This window comes from Sebastes umbrosus, chromosome 7, assembly GCF_015220745.1.
Source record: "Sebastes umbrosus isolate fSebUmb1 chromosome 7, fSebUmb1.pri, whole genome shotgun sequence".
Taxonomy (NCBI): Eukaryota; Metazoa; Chordata; class Actinopteri; order Perciformes; family Sebastidae; genus Sebastes; species Sebastes umbrosus.
In genome coordinates, this window is record NC_051275.1 from 31,453,133 (window position 1) to 31,474,418 (window position 21,286).

General features: G+C 40.9%; 1 protein-coding gene and 1 long non-coding RNA gene across 4 annotated transcripts in view; one reads left to right on the plus strand and one right to left on the minus strand.

Moving 5' to 3' along the window:
• caln1 (calneuron 1) overlaps nucleotides 1-21,286 on the plus strand; it is a 67,263-nt gene that overhangs the window by 4,389 nt on the left and 41,588 nt on the right. For all 3 annotated transcript variants that reach the window (XR_005207703.1, XM_037776341.1, XM_037776340.1), the window contains exons 2-3: nucleotides 9,427-9,548; nucleotides 20,557-20,700. Coding sequence is in view for 2 of the 3 variants with exons in the window: in XM_037776340.1 (XP_037632268.1) it covers nucleotides 9,427-9,548; nucleotides 20,557-20,700 (266 nt within the window). In the remaining variant the exon portion in view is untranslated. The remainder of the gene's footprint in view (nucleotides 1-9,426; nucleotides 9,549-20,556; nucleotides 20,701-21,286) is intronic.
• LOC119492030 lies at nucleotides 3,782-20,936 on the minus strand. The gene is made up of 4 exons (XR_005207704.1): nucleotides 20,869-20,936; nucleotides 8,218-8,224; nucleotides 6,271-6,273; nucleotides 3,782-3,792 (listed from the first exon to the last, which is right to left on the minus strand). It is a non-coding gene; the product is annotated as an uncharacterized LOC119492030 (long non-coding RNA).

Sequence of the window (21,286 nt, forward strand, 5' to 3'; positions counted from 1 at the left end):
CATCGTAGCAGATATTATGTTATGTTTTTCTGCCCTTTCTCATTCCCGTTAAATACCGAGGCTTTGTCACGGCTGATGGCGTGTGACACCGCCGCACAAGGACTGAGACGCACCAGGCTTTTCATTAACTACAATGTAAACCCATCCATGGCAACAGTAAATGCTCAGAGAAAGTGCGAGTGTGATGATGTACTTTAAAGAGCGAACAGAGACACTAAGGGCGGGCAGGCGGGTTGGAGGGATGGGTCCAACAACACAACGCTTTCATCCAGGAGACCGCTGTTTGCGTCCCGTGTGTTAAGTTTCACTTTCACGTTACAATCGTCTGTTCGTTCATGTCCCGTATTCACAACATTCAGTTTCATTTTCACTGTACAAACATAGTAGTTTGAATCCCAACCATGTAGTTTTTTCCTAAACCTAACTATAGTGGTTTTGTTGCCTAAACCTCAAGTGACAAAGCGGCCGTATGTGACGAGTTGGGATGAGAACGTGTTGTCTGAACACACTGTAACATTGTAGACGTATTATTGTATGTTTAACATCCACTAACGCTGTCAGCCACTGCCAGTTACAAACTAACAAGCTAACAAACAGCACAAACAAATAAAAGATGCTAACTACACTATTCTGATACTGCATGTCTGCTAATCGCAGATGTTGGTGCACAACAGACTCCTCATCTGAGTCATATGGCTGAATCTCTCCGATGTTTCCTCTAGAAACACCGAAACTGTCCCTGCAGATCGTGAACCGGTTGCGGAGCTCCGCGCTGCCATCTTGATGCACACTGTCAGAGCGAGCAGCGGTGGTGGGCGGGGCCAGATCCAGAATTTCTCAATGAGTGAGAAAGAGTAGATGTGCTTCCAGCTCCTTTTCAGAGTTTTTTTTTTACTCTTTATGTGGGAAAACTGTGTTCAACAAAACATCAGTATTTTTACATACTTTAAAACATGTCTGGAGGAGGACTTTAAGTATTCTGCTAATGTGGCCACGCCTCAATCTGTGATGTCACAGCAGGTATTTGTCTTTGCTGTCACATCTCTGATAGTAGTGTGATAAAACTGTGTGATTCAGTGTGGATTTATAAAGCAGAGCTCACCTTCTTTTGGTTTTATAGTGCAGCGTATTTTTCCCTGTGGTGGGAAGGAATGCCAATTCGTCAGTGTACCTTCAAAGGGGGAATTACATCCTGCTGATAAGTTGATGTTTAAACTGGGACGGGTGTCTTTTCTCAACATGTTTTAAGACTTGCTTCTAAAGATCACTGTGTCATGGTCCTCTTTAGCAAAGTTGATTTGGTGGCCGGAGCGACTGCTGCAGGTACATAATGTTCTGCCTGTGTCCCTCTCAGTGTCGGCCCTTTGCTGTTGGCTTTTGTGCAGCAGGGTCTGGTGTGAGAAATTGCCATCTGGCTTCCTTGTCATGCAAAAAGCTTTGAATAAAGCTGCGCTCTTTTCATCAGGTTGTGCTCTCTTCAAGAGGGGAGACTCAGAGCTGAGGGCTGGTTTGGTGCTCTGGTGTGGTCGTGGGCTGATTAGTCATTTCTTACAGGGAGTTGAGGGAGCTTTGGCACTCGTAGGACTCATAACATGTAATTACATTATAGAGTTTCAATACAGAGAAGATCAATTTGTCTGTTTACTGTCAGGCTACAGTATCTACTTGGACAAAAATCAGATAATGATTTATATCGGTGCTCGGTATTTCAAAAGGACAAGATGAAATCCTTTTTAAGAATTAGTTTTATTATTACTATATCAGCCTGTTTGCCTAATCACATGTAGATCTCTGGGAGACCATTAACAGAAACTTACGACATGAATGCTATTTATAGGAAAGTGCAACATGCTTGAATTGTAGTGTGTAAGACTATTTATCAATTATCTGCTTTACAGAACATTTAGCAACAGCAATTCATTTTTTAAGTAATTTATCATATAAATAAATAAATAAATAAAAACATATCATTATACATAATAGTTTGGGGCTTTAAACAAGTGATTTGAAGACATTTTTGGATTGTCATAGATGAGATATATAGTGATTTATTACCTTTTTTTCAACTGCAAATTATGCAGTTTGTCAACATCTGTTTTATCTAATAAGATAGTTTTCACTCATCTCAGAGTTTGCATTCATATATCTTGAGGTCAGAGGTCAAACATGACAAATGGATTCCTTAGGTTTTCTATGAAACTAGAAAACCTAAGGACCACAGTAACTGATCAATATCACTATATCTTAGTATATCTGGAGTTTGCTCGCTGTATGTTAGGAAAGAAAAGACAGAAGTAGTGGTCGGGCCATTCGATTGTTAGAGGTTAACAGTTTATATAATAGATCGATAGTTGACGTCTGTATCGATGTAATATTGCCACGCAAAATATCGCAATACTATGCTGTATTGATTTTTTCCCCTCACCCCTACCAGGCACAAAGAGCCACAAGTTCGTCATGCCGTTCCTCCGGTTCTTTCAGGACATCCAGCATTTTAATGGCAATAGTGTAATTGCGGCGTGGTGCTTCTTCCTCCAAGGTCAAAGTGTTTTTGATTAGTCGTGTCATCTTTGTCTTCTCCTTGAAGCGTCCGTACAAACAGTGCGTTCGCTGTAAGGCATGCACACAACTTTAGTGGAAGCTGGTTTTATTTATGTGTCTGCTGTAATTGGGTTCAGTTTTTGCCGTGACCCAGTCCCAACAGCACTGGAAAGACTTAAAAGGAATATAATGATGCAATAATAGTTTGTCTACTGTTCAAGAATATATATGCACTGAATGGTTTTTATTAAGTTTACTATTGTCTAACAGGAGATGTCTTTTTAACACGCATATATTGGTACTGTACATTCACACCACAGTAAAAATAGTTGTATTTTTTCTGTTCTGAGTGATTGAACATCATTAGAATTAATGCATCATCTTTAAATCCAACAATTTATGCAGCCATCCTCCATGCAGGTAATCCATCAAATAAAAAAATAATATTGAGCTTTTGCCTGCTGTCTTAGAGCATATTTATTAGGAACGTTCAAATATGTATGACTTTGATCAGGTGATTAGATTTTCTGATGAAGATCTCAGGTTAAATATGCTGTAGTACAAAGTTTGATTCACTGTCTTTGACCCGTCAATCTTGAACACACCTGTTACGTTTACGCAGGTTGTGACATGTAGTCTTTGGGGGAAATGCAGGAAATGGTAAGATTTAAAAGTCTGTAATCAACCGTATACTGTAGGTATCGCTGAAATCAAATTCTGACTTTTACCTGCAGCCACTTTTATTTCTCAGCCATCAAACTTAACAGTCACTTCTAGTAACTCAGCTCTCAGAAATGAATAGTCTGGTGATAATGTGGAAACATATTCAGGCAGAGCGTCCAGCTCATTCTGGCGTCAAATACCAACACTTTGTAGCGGCCGTCAGCGTTCAAAACCACCGCACAAGGCACCCCTTTGGTTTAAAGAGCGAAAAGGTGGGCAGGAGGGGAGGTGTATGGGTCCAACAACACAGGGCTTTCATCCAGGAGACCGCTGTTCATGTCCCGTGTGTTACGTTTCACTTTAACATTACAATCAGCTGTTGGTTCGTGTCCCGTGTTCACAATGACAAGTGACATTTTAACTGTGCAAACGTAGAAAAAGCAAGCGAGAAGTGACGCCGAGGGGTCGGACAAAGGGTCAGCATGTGACGAGTTGGGATGAGAATGTGTTGGAGCGTCGGGTTGTCTCTTTGATTAAATGCCACAGGTCCACAGCAAGTGCAGCCATCAACCTGTCATTCAACGTGTCCTTGAGCCCAACACTGAACTGACTTACTCACTCACAGAAAGTTACTTTGGAGGGCAGCATCAGCAAATGGCCTCAACGTGATGTAAACTGTGAGTTACTATCCCATAAAGTCAAGGCAGGTTTATTCTGCTTTTAGTGTCACGTGCATGTGTGATTTTACACATTCCTACGTTGTTCTCTTCAGGCCAGATGCAACAGCTCGACGTGTTTAGGCCTCCATGCGTTCACACAAGATGGCTTTTTTAAAGTACATTTAAAGGTAATGAGTAAAACTAGAAGTGATTAGTGGATGGGCTCTCAATGTGAAGATTTGCTACTTGCTTTTTTGGTTTAATTTAATAGTAAATTGGGACTTTTGGTCAGACAAAACAAGCACTTTGAAGACATCAGTTTGGGAAACTGTGATGTGCATTTTATGTTTTATAGATTAAAGAACGATTTGATCAATCAGATACCTAATCGACAGTGAAACTAATTGTTTGTAGCAGCCGTGTTGTGAGGAGGGGGGGGGGGAGAAGCATCTATGTGTATCCTCAAAGAGTCGGGGTTGCAGAATTCATTACTGAGTGTCAGTGATTTTATCTCCAAGTCATTTCTAAGGCTCATTTTTATCAGCCAGTCAATCTGACTGTTAAATCCCAGAATCCTCGGCTCTTTTTCTACTGAACTGATATATCACAGTGTGCAGAGAATAGCAATTTGATGAGGAAAAAAAAGAAGATGTGGTCGCGGTTGAGGCTGTGGTGATTGCTCCCTAATTTGAGTGGTTGCTCTATGTTGCTCTGCTCATGAAGGGCAAATTAGCTTGTTCAGAGAGACCTTGATCAATTTAATCAAGTGTAATGATGCCAAAGGCTGCGAACAGCTCTGTTTAACACCGTCTTCCTGAGGGGGCGGAGATCAGGTGATTTACCGTTTCAGCACATTATATCACCGCTCATCTCCTGCATTGATAAACATTATATCCTTGTGAGATATCATGATGAAATGTTGCAGTAAATTCTTATAGCCTCTTAGTGTGCCATGCTCTCTCAGTTCTCATAAACACATCTATATCTTCGGTTATTTTCCAGCTTTCGTACTCCTTAGTGCACTCGCTCGTTATTTGAAAAGAACAAATATTTCGATAAATGTAATTTAGTGTTGTGACGAGTGATACAAAAGGTGTTTTTGTGTCATGGACTCTAACAAGTCGGCTCATCTCTAAACTTAAAACACAGAGGCACCATAGTCCGAACCAGCGTGAACCAAGACGGCAACAACTCTTTGATGATTGATAAAGGTTGCGAGTAATTTTCTGTCAATCGACTGACTAATTTTCAATTAATTCAGTTGATTGTTTCCGGTATTACTAAAGTACTGAAAATACTTTTGTACTTTCCAGCCTCCAGACTTCGTAGAGTACATCTATGACCTGTCTTTGTGTCATTGAACAGCAGGTCTGTCCTCTGCTCAGAGCTGGTTAGTGCAAGCTTTTAGCTGGATAAGCAGATTACTTAAGAATGCAAAGCCAAAGTGTCAGAAACGTGAGAAAACTCACAAGGGAGGCCACAATTGCCCTCCATGCTCATAAAGTACGCATACAGAACACACAGACAGCTGACTTTTGCCAAAGCCAAAGGGCAACAGTTTTAGCTGCATGACATTACTGCCTTCATGCTTTTAACGTAGTGTTGTTCTTTCCTCTCTTTATCTGACACTGAATGCACCGTCTGCTCCTGAAGGATTTACTGTAATGAAATGTATGTAAATTGTGTCCCTGCATGGTAAATCATTCAGATCAATATTTCCTCATGTTAGCCGCAGCAATGAAAAACCCATGATAGCACACACCTGCGTCAAACAGCTGACAATATATGGGCTGGCTCGTAACGATAATATGGAAATAACGGACAAGAGCGATGATTGTAATATTCATAATGACAGCTGAGAGATGGCTGAATAATTGATGAATTAGGAAATGAAAAATCCGGACATTACGTGTGAGGAAAGCTGCTTGTAAAAAAAAGAAAACCCCGCTTTGGGCGTAGTTGCAGACCTCTTGATATGCATGCTTATTAAGCTGACAAACAAGAAGGATGCGGGGACCAGTTTTCAATTTGTGAGGTAACGGATGGCTGGAAGCTCCAACCAGTGAAACATGAGCATTCACAGGTGCTGGACATAGTGCTGAACAGGAGATAAAAAGAAAAAAATACAGACATATTTGATCAATTATTGAACAGGTAAGCCAACATAATTTACTTTCACTGTCAAAAAAGCAGAGTTGACGTTTCCTTTGCTTGTGGTTGGCTAAGATTAAACACATCAAACTGTTTTCTTTCATATACAACGTGATTTAATGAACTCCGATATAATATGCAACACATGACAGTCCTGTTTGAGAAGCTGCCTTGCCTCTTCATATCTGCTTGATCACTTTGTCATTTTGTAAAGTTCACTAGGTACAACTTTCATTATAATGCAATGAGTTTATACATTCTTACTAATGGCTTTATTCCTAATCATTTACTAATGCTTCATGTATCAATGATACGCCCTTTAAAGGAGTAGTGTGTAACATTTCGGGGGATCTATTTGCAGAAATGGAATATAATATTCATAACTGTTTTCATTAGTGTATTATCACCTGAAACGTTTTGTTTTTGTTAGCTTAGAATGAGCCCTTCATATCTACATAGGGAGCGGGTCCTCTTCACGGAGTCAGCCATGTTGCTCCGCCATGTTTCTGCACGGACAAACCAAACACTGGCTCTAGAGATAGCCTTTGACGTTTTTACGTTAACTGAAGGCCACCGTAGTTCTCTTACACACTTGTGAAACTGCGGTAATGTGAGCAGAAGAGTACTAAACCGTGGTGCCGCCAGCGGCCGTCTGACTTCAGCTGCTCCTAAATTAGTGTTATTATGGTAAAGATGTCCTCTGAGGGAGGCGAACAGCGTTACCACGGTTTTACACTCGGCTGCTCACGTTATAGCAGTCCTGGAAAGGGAGGATTGAGCGGAGGGGCAGTTGGTTGCGAACTGCAACCACACCACCTTTTAAAAATAACAACATTCAGGTTGCCAGGTTGTGAAGATTCCCCTTTGTTGCAGTGTATCCTCCTCCAGCATTTCTTGCTCTGACTTTTTATGTTACTCTGTGATACATCTGCATGGGTTATTATTAATGACTTATGTATAAGTTAAGACTTAAAGCTGCGGTCGGCAACATTGGAGAAACTAGCAAGAGTACGCTAGATTTTAAATATGATCCAACTGAAAAACCCAGCCCAGTGTTGCCAACTCTTTTCCAATTAAAGTAGCTAGCAGCACTAGCTCCAAAGGTCCATAAATCTAAAGAGAAAGTCACCAAGTGACTTAGTGAATTAAAAAGGGTCATTAGTTTCTTCAACTTTATAAAAGGCCTCAGGTCTGCAGTTATAATGTGCAACTTTGCAAGTGGCTAAACTGACTTTGAAAAGGTCTGAACGTGTTTGCATTTGCTTTCAGCCAACTGAAAAATAGCCTCTTACTGAGAAAGCATTAATAACGTTCAGCAAACATTGGTTACAATTTATAAACCCATTGTTATATTAAGTATGCCCTATGACAGAGCAGTGATGACTCACCTGACAAATTTGTAGTGTATATAATTGTTTTAAAAAGAGATGGGTAGCAGGAAACAAGCAACGTTACAAGGTGCAGAATTGGACTCATTCACCTCAAGACTTGTTAATTTAGTTAGCACCCTGGGACAACAGCCTGCAGCATTACACTCATAAAACTGGAGTTTACTACCGTGGCTGCTGCTGAAAACCTACAGAGCAGAACTGCTGCACATCTAACTTGTCCTCTATAGTTTCTAAAGAGTCTGTTTCACTTTTTGATGTTCGTGTTATCAAAGCTCTTGTAAATTTTGAGGCTTACTTGACTTTGCGGAAATATAATGTTGAGTTCAACTGATAAAAGAAACAAACTCATTGAGATGCTTTCTTTGTAATGTCTGGGCTCATATTGAACTCCTCATTCTGTCTCAGAAGCATCTCCTCAAAGTGCTCATCGAGATGAAATCCAATTAGAGAGAAGGAAGTAGTCGCCCAAATCGCTCTGCTCTATGTGCTCTTATTTGCCTTCTGTGCCCTTGGGCTTCAATTTATTGAATAATTAATTGCATCAGTCACATTATGCACATACAGTACACACACGCATGCTCTCACGCACACACACGTTCACTACATTTACCCCTAGTTATACGAGTCTCCCTCACTGTGACTTCCAATTTAGCGAATGAGTTCTGCTTCATTTATGGATCTCGTTTATAATGTGTCCCCTTGGAGGTTCATTTGTTTTAGTTTCGCCAATATCACAAATGGACAAAGCAGCTCCCAGATTATGGGTTCACATTCAATGTCAGCCTGGTCTCCTAAAAATTACGTTCCCATACAACAAAACTGCATTGTCTAATACGTTTCGAGGGGAACGTATTTTCTCCTGGATTACGTTTGTTTTTGGGAGGAGGTCGGGGCGGATGGGTGGGTCAAACAAACACAGGACTTTCACTCAGGAGGACGCTGTTTGTGTCCTGTGTGAAACCACAAGTCAGTGTTGACTTATTTTAATATACGTCCGTAACTTAAACAACGTAACCAGGGCGTCTACTTCCGGTTCTGAAATGTGAACCCAATGCAGAAGTACCTTAAACGTGTATTCTCTCTAACAGCCAGCGGGGGGCGACTCCTCTGGTGGCTAAGAGAAGTCTGATTGTTTAGAAGTCTATGAGAAAATGAGCCTACTTCTCACTTGATTTATTACCTCAGTAAACATTGTAAACATGAGTTTATGGTCTCAATCTCTAGATTCAAGTTTTCTTCAATACAGCATGATGTTCATTTAGAAAATGATGGTCCCATTTGGCGTCAAATAGACCATAAAGCAGGGGATGCTTTAGGCCGGGGCTACCTCGTGATTGACAGGGCGCTAACACGGTGTTGTCCGGTCTGGGAGTTGTTCGTGTTTTCATCTTACAACTTTAACCCTTTCACAGGATGATTTTCACTTCATGATCATCAAGTTAATTGTAACACATCAGTCATCTAAAAATGCCTTAGTCAGCGTTTGGTTGTTCTTAGCTTCAACCTCTCGTTTCATCTTCCGGTTGCACATGACATGAGATTGACTATATTCACTTTCTATATGAACGTAACAAACAAATTTATTTCATGCCAAACCATGATGTTTTTGAAATGTTTCAATTCAGAGAAAGAAGACCGAGAAAATATGTTTCCTTCAAAGCTTAATTGAGAATGCAGTCGTATGGGAACGTAATTTTGTAGGAGACAGGTGTTTTTTACTTAATTTAAGTTTGGTTGAAAAGAGGATGTATGCACCTCGCAGGTCGGTTCTTATGTTATCCTTGATAAGGGGCTAATCTGAATGCCTGATAACAGGATGTGATGTCGCAGTAACAAAGACAAATCCCACGTGGGAGTTTCCCCCTTCTGATAAACCTCGTTTAGAAACGTGTGTAATGTGTGGAGCTTTTAATTGGTGTTTGTGTTCAGAACTAATCTTCCAAAGAAACCCAAGAGAGACTCTCTTCAGCTCCTCCCTTCCCTTCACTGCTGTCTAAATGTTTCCTTGTGTTGTCTCTCAGGGAGAAGATGCCGTTCCACCATGTGACGGCAGGCCTGCTCTACAAGGGGAACTACCTGAGCCGCTCGCTGTCAGACAGCGACAGCGACGTGCTGGCCAGCATCTCTGTGGAGGAGCTTCATGGTAAGAATGCTCAATAAAGTGTCTGGCTGCTGTCCTGCCTTCTGCTTAATGTCCATTTAAAGTGATTTGGCTGCTGCTGCCTGCCTTTCAACCCCCATACTGGCACAGTTGACTACAAATTAAGATGAGCAGATGATATTTTAACATCTACTGTATCTTGTTATTGGAACCTGAAAAACCTGCTTGATGAGTTTGTTTCAAGATGATGCATTTATTTAGTAAAAAGTCATAATCTAAACTAGGGCTGTCATATTATCAGAGTTTCACTACACGGTTATCTAGGCCAAGATAATTTGTGATAACAATCATTGTGATATTTATAGATTTATAGATAAATTTGAAATAATAATACGATATCCAGAGCTTGCTTTTAGTGCATTTGGGCGTGCCCCACTGGGTAGCTCCTGACCGCCGCTCTGCACTGCTCTCACACGCCGGTTACAGCTGATAACGCCGTCCCAACAGCGCAGCACCCACTCTCCAGTTTCCCCCCAGGTTAACACTGTTGGCTCTGTCAGCAATGTTGCATCTGTTTTCACTGTTAGCGGTGTTAGAGCCGTTCGGAGGCAATAGAGACGCTCCCAATGCTCCCATTTAGCACTTTTAACTTTTGTTTATTGTGCGTTTTGTCTCGTTTGGCAAATTAATTCCACTAAAAATTCGAGTGTAGGGAAGTGGAGAGAGAGAGAGTCTGTAACCATAACTGACTAAAAGCGTGATTTAAAGCTGCAGTGGGTAGAAATGGAGCAAATATGATTTAAAAAAAATAAAAAATAATAATAAAACGGTCCCTATATCCTAACTGTAGTGCATGAGACAGGTAATCTGAAAAAAAGATAATAATAATAATATAATAACAATCAGGTGCCTCTGTGTCCTCCGGTGGCATCTACAAAATTTCACAGACCGGAGGAAAACAACCAATCAGAGCCGAGCCGGAGTCTGCCGTCTCTGAGCAGCTGTCAATCACAATCACTCAATTTTATCAAATGTGTATTATTAACATGATATCAATATTTTATTATAATCAGTAGGCTACTGGTATATCATGACACCCCTAATCTAAACAGTGTCTCTTCTGGGGAAAAAATATGTTCTTTCAGTTTCATTAATTTTCCAGTATCATTAAGGTCGGCTCTAGAGTGCAAGAAAGACAACAAAGTTGTACTAAAATACTTGCGCCTGCAATATAGTGCTGCATACAGATGATTATAAACTCACTGCAGCTTTATGTGTAGTTTCGCTTCATGCCGGCTTGAGGCGGATGTCGAACCACAACTAAATTAAAGAACAACATTGGCTGCAGTAGAAAAGCATATACATTGAGGATTTTGAAGACTGAACAGTATGTAATGAACCATTTAAGTGTAAACAAAGGTAATGAACCAGAGGAGGGGCACAGCCTGTCATGTGATTTTTAAGACGGATCAGACGGTCACACAGCGGGAGCCACTGCGTAAAAAAATGACTATTTTGGGCAACAAGCCTGTACTGCAGAATCCCAAACCCACATGGAGCTTTGTTTTCTCAGGAGAAATTTCGGGTTACTAAACAGATCCACAAATGATGTGGCGTACCGGCGGACCACAAGCAGATAAACTGGTCCTGACAGGTTTAGTTTTAAAGGACAGGTGCTGATCCAAGTCGCCCCTGTCTGTTGTGAAAGATAATACAGCTCTACAAAACCAGCAGCATCCTCCTCATCTGAGCCAACAAAAACCCAGTAATGCATTATTCTCCCCGTAGTTAATCTCACCAGGAGCATTCACGGTCTGCTGGCTTCTGCCTCTCACTTGACATCTGTGCCGTTTGCAGCCACCGTGTTTATGAGCCCTTTGTTTTGGAGTCTGTCTCAGAGTAATCACCTGGGCCTGTAGAACACAAACCTGATCAATTACAGTCGGCCGGTGTCAGCAGTGGCAGCCTCACGGGCAGCAAACAAAGTAGACTCCCCCGGACCTCCGAAATATGAATCCATTGATGCAACATTAAGCTGCCATCTGGAAAAATTGGCTGCACTGCGCCGGTTAATAGCCAGATACTCAGGGTCGAGTTTTAATATGCATGGAGATATTTGCAGCGTATGAATTTCTCATTGCTGTTTCAACGGGTTTATGTTTGGTGAGAAACAGCTTATGGTTCATGAGGTCGACTAAACACTGTGAAACTGACAAACTGTAGCCTGTCAACACTAATTACTGTATCAGTGTTTACTATACGCTCGATGGTGGATGAGTGGTGGTATCGCAGTGGGCTTCCAGCTAGAAGGTCAACTGTTTGAGACTCTCTCTCTAGTTATCTGAGATCTGAGTGGGAGAAATTAGTCATTCATGCCTTAACAGTTATCGAAGTGCTTGTCAGCAAGGCACTCGACCCATGAAAAATCACACCCATTTTCTCAGTATCATAAATCAGTCAGACCACAGTGCACAGATGTCACACACCCACATTGTGCTGGGATCACAGTGATGTCTGCTGAGGATGAACGTTCATGAATTGACTTAAAAAAAATCACATAGAAAAAGAACTTCTTTCCTTTTTAATAATCTAATTCAAACTTTAATCAGCTGCAGTGCAAGCAGGTTGTAACTGATGCAAAATGTAAACATCTTTAGGCTAAAGAGACGGATTCACAGCTGTACTGAGTCATCATTACGCTTCCTGTTTGAGTCCCACAGAGCGTGGCAATTGTAGCACCAAAACTGGAAACATATTCATCTTCAATTAAAATAAGAAACATAATAATTTTACACTCTCAGTAGACTTAAGACTTAAGGCGCAGATTGTCCTTTTAACATGGTTTTTATATACCTGGAACATTGACAGCCACATTTATCCAATCATATACAGATTAGGGCTGTCACAGTTAACGCGATAATAACGCATATTGGTTTTAACGTCACTTATTTCTTATTTGCAATTTGTAGGTTGTAGTGGGCTCAATTATAAAGCTAGACCATGCCATACTAGCTTGTTGCAAAGGAGGTTAAATAACGCTCCAAACTTACCCTAACGCATTGGCGAGGAAAAACTGGCATGGCCAGTTTCAAAGGGGTCCCTTGACCTCTGACCTCAAGATATGTGAATGTAAATGGTATCTATGGGTACCCACGAGTCTCCCCTTTACAGACATGCCCACTTTATGATAATCACATGCAGTTTGGGGCGAGTCAATTTCCAAATGGATTTTTAAACACACAAGCACAATGTGGACATAAAAGACTTCCACCTGTCTTGCGTCTGTTTCAAGACTCATTATAAACTCTTGTATGTCTCCCACCGACTCCTTTCCCCCGGTGCAGCTTACACAGCCTCCACATTCTGCACATTCAACACTTCTGCCTCACAATGTTTAAAGAGGCAATTTGCTGTATTTGTCCAGGGCCATTAAAAAGCTTGCAGCAGCGGGCCGAGCTGTCACACGGCCGGCAGTTTGGAATCAGTCAGCTGGTGTGTTTTTGTAAATGTCTCATCTCTCAGGAGAAGCTGCTGTTGCCTTTAGGGATTTATAAAGAGACTAACAGGCCCTTGTGTGTTTTTTACGGTATGGATAATGCCTGAATGTTCATTCAGTCACTGGGAGGTAGCTGGCTGTATAGTATTCATTTGCAGCAGGCAGATGTTCTCCAGCAACTGTGGAGCAAAGAAGGGCCACTTTGTCATGTGAGCTTTTTGACAAACCCTTTGCATCACTACCACTTTAGCCACTGAGGCAATAATTCTTTGTAACACTAAAAAAGAAACCTGTGTTTTAGCTCCGTGTGGTGCCCGTAGAGTTTGACGATGTCATTGCAGTAAGAAGGCGAGTTAAATGTGCCTTGTACGATCTTTAAACCATTACAGGATATTTAAATAACAATTATAGGGTTGGTATTTGATTCTATGAAACAGAATTAAAACGATGTTCCATTGATCAACTCTGTTCGTAGTCACACTCACAGCTCAATGAAGCACCCTTCTTTAAGGTGGAGGGTAAAAAATGCAACGGCCACTTTTAGACAAACATCTGTCCGGCAAAAAATAAAAATCTGAATCAAAAATACTTTATTTATCCCGGGGGAAAATGAGTTACGTTTTGCTCCATTTTAGAATCTAAATATATATATACTGTATATATATATATATATATATGAGAGAGTAAATAAGAAATATGTATAACAGCGCAAATAATAATGCTGAAAAATAGGATCTATGCAAATAATATAATGCATGCATAAATAAAAATGCAAGGATAGTGTAAATAAATAAGAATATTAGTTTAAATGTATAGATAAATGCAGTGTTAATGCCAGAGTAAACCAGATTATTGCACAGCTGAATTATTGCAGTAAATTATTGTACTGTTAAGTCAGTATTGCACAGTTGAAGATATAATAAATGATGGTGTTATAGCTGCTGATGGGGGTAAAAAATAACAAATATATGTTGTATAAATATACAACAATTTACAATCATGTAACATGTAACTGTTTTCTAGACTGACGAGGGTATATTTGATCCTAAATACAATCTATATACTTTCAAGTTTGTAAAGTCTGTATGTCAATAAAGTAGAATAAATTAAATGTCTATCAGTTTGAGTAGTTTATGAGTAAATGTTTGTACCGGTAGTCGCACGGAACTTATATTAGATCGTGTTCCGTGACGAACGCTAAACAGTGTGCACGTCGTCAGTAAGGGCAGCTGGTTAAGTCGTCATCGATGCAGGCTCGCTGTTGGAGGGATTTATAACCCACTTCCCCTCCCTGCTGATTGGTTTGGGATGGCACTTAATATGGCGGACCCTCCACGCGAACACGCAAACGGAGTGGAAGTAGAGTTAGAGTTAATCTAGTGTCTCTTCATTAACACTCATCACACACTTCATCCCCTGTTCCCTCTGAAAGTAATGAACCAAATGTATCTTTTATATCTTTATTATAGCTGTCATTTATTCATCTAAATGTGTAACATGGTTGATGGCATACGGCCCCTTTTCTAGGTTTGTTCCAGGGATGCACTGCCCTGGCATCATGGCACGAGAGCATACTTTCTGCCGTCTGAGAGCAATTTGTACATCATCTCTTGCAGCTCACTTGTTAATTTAAAAGCAGACCGTTTTCCTGCAAACTGAGTTACCATATGGTGCAGGCAAGGTGTAGAAAATAGTACAGTGCAGGAGAATAGTCTGCTCCTGACTGAATGCAAGGACAAGCTACCGGTTTCAAGAATCTTTTGACTGTTTGTGCAAATACTGACAGTAATGCCACATTTCATGAGCTACAACAATTTAGAGGATGTGAAGTTTTACTAAATGGAACACTCTCTACTTGAAAGCCTTGTCTGTAAATAACTTTTAATGAAGACATTAAAATGTTTGCTTTTTTACATAATATGCATATGATGGACAGGAAGAGGTTGACTAACCTCTAATTTGTTCCGTTTACGATTTTCTGTAGCGGGCGCTCATCGTCATGTATATTGTGCTTTCTTAGTCATGTTGTTGCTGAGTGAGGTCGAGCCAAGAAACCAGTGACCTTCGGTTACATGTGTGCAATTAGGGAAACTTATTTCTTTTGGTTTTATGCAAATCAAATGTTAAATACATTTTCTGTGAGGTAATGAAAGGCGTTGTGGTGACTCACAATAACCAGCTCCTTATAGTCTAAAGAGATCACTGTCTTCACACCACTAAGTGAGTATATGGTTGAACAGTGAGAGCTCCAGTCTGCCTCCAACAGCAGACTGCAGAAGTCAATAGCACGTAGACGCTCCGCCACATGTTGAGCTGGATCCATATCCACAGTGGTGGTCCAGGGTCAATTTCTTCACAATAAAGAGATCCTGGAGACAGGCTTTACAGTAAAAACTAAAACATGCTATTTTATTAAAGGTTTAGTGAAAGGGCAGTGGAAGAACTCCTTCCTAGTCGGCACTCAGGCTCTTCATTCACTGAGCATGCTGAGCTGGACCAGACGGCAGCGAGCCTGCGGGGAGCTGCTTTGTGTCTGCTCAACCCACCAGCGCCGAGCTTTCCCCGAAGCAGAGAGGGACGCTGATGGGCACCGGCATTAGGCAGCTTGTTTCCAACTCCATGGGCCTATAAACAACAGCTCCCAATTGGCAGATTTCGTGCTTGTGCTGTGTAGACTCGTCTCCAAACTTAGCCAGTGGCTGAGGGGCTTGGCTATCTGACTGCAGCAGACAACTTGTCTAGGCAGGAGTTAGGGGAGCTGTCCAGGGTGCTGACTGTTTTCCATCTTCCTCAGTCCCACTGGGACGCCGCAACACCTAGTGAATGATAATACTGGAGCCAGGAGCCGAATATGGAACAAATGTCTTTTCAGATTTGACACAGTATTAAAGGTACAGTATTGGTGCCTTCAAATGGGGTCGTGTTTACGAGTTGAGTCCATATGAACTCCCCCCTCTTGTGGTATTGACGACCTCGTAAGTGGAAAGTTTCTGAAAGCTTAGAGTTCACGACTTGTGACGTGTTTGTTGACGTTGTGAGAAATGGCGGAGGCCATGGAAGTTTTATTTTTAGGTGCATAATAAGTTAATTTATTGTAATTTTAGTCATATATTGTCTGAGGAAAATGTTGATATTCCCAACGACCTCATCTTTTTCTTCTGTCATCATGCCTTTGCTTTTCCTGCATTGTTACCTGCTTGCTAGCTTGCTCAATTGTTGGCGCTACAACGGAGCATTTCAGACAGAGGGTGAATACAGGTATATTGAGACAGACAGTATGAGGAAAAATAATGTTTTTTGAACATTAAAGGGACTATTTGTAACTTTCACAAGACACGGGAAACCTCTGTTGGTCTGGAGGAGCTGCAGCAGTTATTTCTGCCCAAACGTCCACTGTACATTCACTAGATATTCTCAGAGCTAAACTATCTCTTCTGCAGTGTGGAGTGAGCGCGCGTTCACGTCTAGAGGTGGAGCGAGCTGAGCGAGAACGCACGCGCTGTCTGAGTGAAGGCAAGCAGGCAGAGTAGGAGAGACAGCGGCTACACGTGAACGCACATATGCGAGCGTGCATGTGTCCCGACCCGGTACATTTATACGCTTAAAAAGTTACAAACGGTCCCTTTAAAGCATGTAAACATGTTCTAGTAGAAACCCTAAATACAAGTATGACCCTGAAAATTAGCACGATACGTCCCCTTTAACACTGCAAGGCATAATTTGCGTACAAAATTAACAAACTCTGCCACTTGAGGATTCTGTTCCATCTAAGTTTAAGTTCGCTGTGACGTCTTTTGTTACTTCTGTCCGTCTGGTAGAAATGTCGCTGTTTCAAATGTCAGATGAGTTGGAAAGCAGCTCCATATTCCCCATGTGTCATGAGTCTTGATGGATGGGAGCATTTGTGCATGAAATGGACTGAGTCATTTGGATATATAAAGCTAGCTGGTCTCCATGTTGTTATTCTGTTCCAACACACTCCAGACACAGGAAAGTACTCAACAAAGACCTGAGTCATTGAAAGGTTTATTCAAGAGATGCTCTTTTTAATGCAGGGAGAATCATTTGTATGCCTTTCATTTGTTGTTTGTCAGCAGCTGCATGTGTGCATCCTAGAAAACATTCCCTCTAAAACAAGGGTTTGTGTTGTTACAAATGATGCTGGTGGTTTATTTGCTCAGGACCAGCTGTTTGGGGGAATCAGTAACATGCTGTTTTTGATGCAGGTCTCAGACTGTGAACCCTTATTATCTACTGTAGGTGCTCAACACAATGAAAAACAATGTCAATGAGTCAATTCATAATTAATGCTCCATTCATGTTTTGTTGTTCCGAATCATTTGCCAGCAGACCGGTCCAGAGCGGCAGCAGCGCAGCAGATAATAACATGATTGATGGGCCTCATTTCTTAAAGACGTTTTTGGGTCAGTTTGGCAATTTCTTGGTTCAGTTAGAAAATGCTGTTCCCTAAATAAACACTCAATAGCAATACATTTACAGTCAATTAAGATGGATTTTTTTTTGTTTCCTTTATAACAACATTCTGCGGCATTGTCTCGTCTCTTCTCTGCATTGTTTTTATGAGACCACTACTGTCAAAGATTACGTTGCATTGAAGTATTGGATTTTGAATCTTAGATCTAACAGCAACAAAAAAATGATGCATTCAGTTATATCATATCCTAAATGTCGATCAGTGTTTCCCAAAGCCCAAGATGACGTCCTCAAATGTCTTGTTTTGTCCACAACTCAAAGATATTCAGTTTACTGTCATAGAGGAGTAAAGAAACCAGAAAATATTCACACTAAAGAAGCTGGATTCATTCTTAAAAAATCACCAAAATAGTTGGCGTTTAATTAAATAGTTGACAACTAGTTGATTAATCGTTGCAGCTCTAGTCCTCTGTATGTCCTCTGAAAGAAATAAAGACTGTGTCTCAGTGGTTCTTGGGAAGGATGGAGTTAAACCATCCACTCCACTCGCAGTCTCAAATTATTCAGTGCTCAACAGTGTGCTCATGCATGTCGTGCAGTCATAGTGTTCTTCAGAGAAGTGACATTCCACCTCTATTTAAAAACACCAGATGCCTGTCAGTTTCTCTCTCTCTTCTCTTGCCGTTCACCCTCTCCTGTCTTTATGAAATATGCATTCATTAAAGCACGCTATTGCGAAGCCTGCCGAGCCGACTGCTTTCCACTGACCACTTGATCACACGTTGAACAGCCAGTGAACCAGCTGCTGACTCAACTGTGTACAAGTGAGGCGGTTTTGTCTCTGCTGTGAGAGTGAGTCAGTTCAGTAATACGTCGCTGCGGCAGCACAACATGTATGCACCGTTGTTAAAACAACAAACCCGGGACATCGCTGCAGGTTACTGTGACGTGCTGATGTCAAGACTGAAGCCTTCATTTAACCTGATGGTCATCTTTAAAGGGGGTAAAGGCGTTATCAGTCGGTATAACCCCCATAGATGTGGGTCATTTTCTTCTCGCCACATGACTTACCAATTACCTGGTAATTGATGTCTAAATTAATGTTAATTATGTCTCTGGCTTTTGTAAATGGAACTGCTGGTGCATGGGTCACCAGTAAGGCAAATCTATGTAATCATGTGAGCAGGACAAAGGCTCAAAAACCATTATGACATTTTCCAAACACTGGAATAACTGCACTGACAAAGGGGTCACAAAAAATAGTCCCTCGGCAACTCTGTTTGTCATCTGTGTGACACTACTAACGACATCCTAAAAATTGACGACTGAGTTGAATCAACGTTGCTCGAGTCTGGAAACATTATGAGCTTCACCAAATTGATATTTTTATAGGTCTATGAGGTGTTTTATGTAGGTTCATGCAGATGCAGTATTTCTCATGAGTACGGTTCACTAGAAAAGTGAAAATATGGGACACTTTTTGCTCCACACTGCAGCCAAAAACAAAGTAATTTCATTAAGTTTAGGTATAACTGCAGTGTAGACGAGACTCTGAGGGGTCGCACGATGATTAACAGTAAAGGAAAGATGTTTCAAAAAGGGTGCCTCTGACTTTTTTTTTTCCCCAATCCTTGCTTATTACATCCCTCTGAGGCAAATTTATAACTTAAACCTCTATAAATAATATTCACTTGACTTGTTTTCTTTTCAAGGGATATAATAGATACTATGATAATGGTGATGTAGTGAAAGTTAATATGTAATTTTGAGTGGGCGATGTGAACATTTCATGTCATGATTATCCTTGCCAAAATAATTGCGATTCACGATAATATCCCGATAATCATCGAAAAATAAAACCGTTAATATGGCATTAAAACATACTGGAATCACTTTAACGTACATTTTGTCAAGAAACAAATGTTTTTATTGCGTCAGATGTTTTTTTAGTGAACATAAATTACAACAACTTAAATAAGGTAGTCATAAGTCATGAGGTTCCCCTTCATAAATAAAGGATACATAAATAAAATAATACAGGAATTTTCTTGTAAGAAAGAACAGACTCGCACAATGTTGCTATTCTTTTAAAAATCAGACTCTATTTTTCACTTCTCTGACATGATAGCGAGCGAGACTGCTTTTTCAAGTCACTCATGAGGATATTCGCGATCATCCCGATAATGGAAACCCTCAACGATCAATTTATTTTGAGTGTTTTTTATCGCGATCTGTGATAAAATCCTGAATCGTCCCATCCTTAGTGGGATCTGCCACTGTGCCTTGCAGATAAAAACAAATCAGTTTTTCTAAGATGAGTTAAGCCACACTAGTAAGGAACCTCCACCAGAACCCATGGTGATAAATGAAGCAGTAATTTTCCTCTGAGATGACTGAACCTATAAGAACTGAGAGGATTCAGTGACACCTGTTAACTGCAGAGAGCAGGAATGGTTATGTACAGAGCAGCATCGGTGGAAGAGATTCAAAAAGTTCAATACCCTGAAGGTCACAGGTGTCGCCCTGGCAACAGACACGTGCCCCTAAGCAAACCCCACCTCCTCTAACTCTATCAATGTTGCTTTGGATGATGAACTAATTGAAAGATTAAAAATATACTGTAAAATATGAAGGAGAAAGAGAATAAAGGAGCACACTGACGGGTTTCGTTGAATGTGAAATATCGAAAGCGAGCCGAGGTGACAGCGGCCGTGACGGCAGGTGGACAAAATGAATCGATGGGCGGAATTGATCTTGTTAACTTGAGGCGGCGGTGTGAGACCAATTGCATAATGTGCAGCCCAAAGCTGGGTCAGACAGGAAGAGACGGGGGGGGGGGGGTGTATAGAGAGAGAGCTGTGCGATTGATGATGAACGAGGGGGAAGGGTGAAATGCCAACTGACTTCATTAAATGCGAGATGAATTCAAAGTCTTGAGAGGTGCATCACTGCCAAAGAGAGGGAGGAATCCCAACGATACAGAGAGCGGTGTGTCTGTCAGACTAATATACACACTAAGTGCTGTAAATGAATAAGTGTTTGTGTTTGTGCACCTTTGAAGCAGGAGGGGCGGGCATTGTTCATAGATGTCCAAGATCTATTTCCTGTTTGTCTTGGCAGAGATCCGGGAGGCGTTTAAGGTGCTGGATCGTGACGGAAACGGGTACATTTCCAAACAGGAGCTGGGTATGGCCATGCGCTCTCTGGGCTACATGCCCAGTGAGGTGGAGCTGGCCATCATCATGCAGAGACTAGACATGGATGGTGAGTCACATGCACACACACACACTCACACACACACAGGTGTAAAACTGTACTGTACGATGCAGATCTGGCTCTTCTTATTTTGTGTTACATCGTGCATGGATATAAAAAAACACGATTTTTTCATCATAAAAATATAAATGCCGTGAGGTGTGCGGTCTGATCAACAGTAGGACTGCACAATTAATAGAAATTTTATTGATATCGAAATGTGACCTACTGCAATTTTCCAAAATATTGTAATTCAAGTGTTCTTTTTAATCATATTTGCTGCGTTTCTACCCACTGCAGCTTTAAGAAAACATCTTTGTTCCCTGCAAAAATCACCTTTTTCAATGAAAATGAGAATAATGATGTAACAAATTAGCATTCCCTTTAATACTGCAAATCATATCGCCATATTAATCAAACATAATCGCATTCAGAAATTTTTTCAGGCCTAATCAACATGCAAAGATTTACAGTAAACAGTGTGTTTCTATGCGCTCTTGCTTGTTCAGATGCACACATTACATATTCCTCTGTGTCATGTATAAAACATGTATTCATGAATGCCTGAGTGTGTATATATTGCATTCTCAACCAC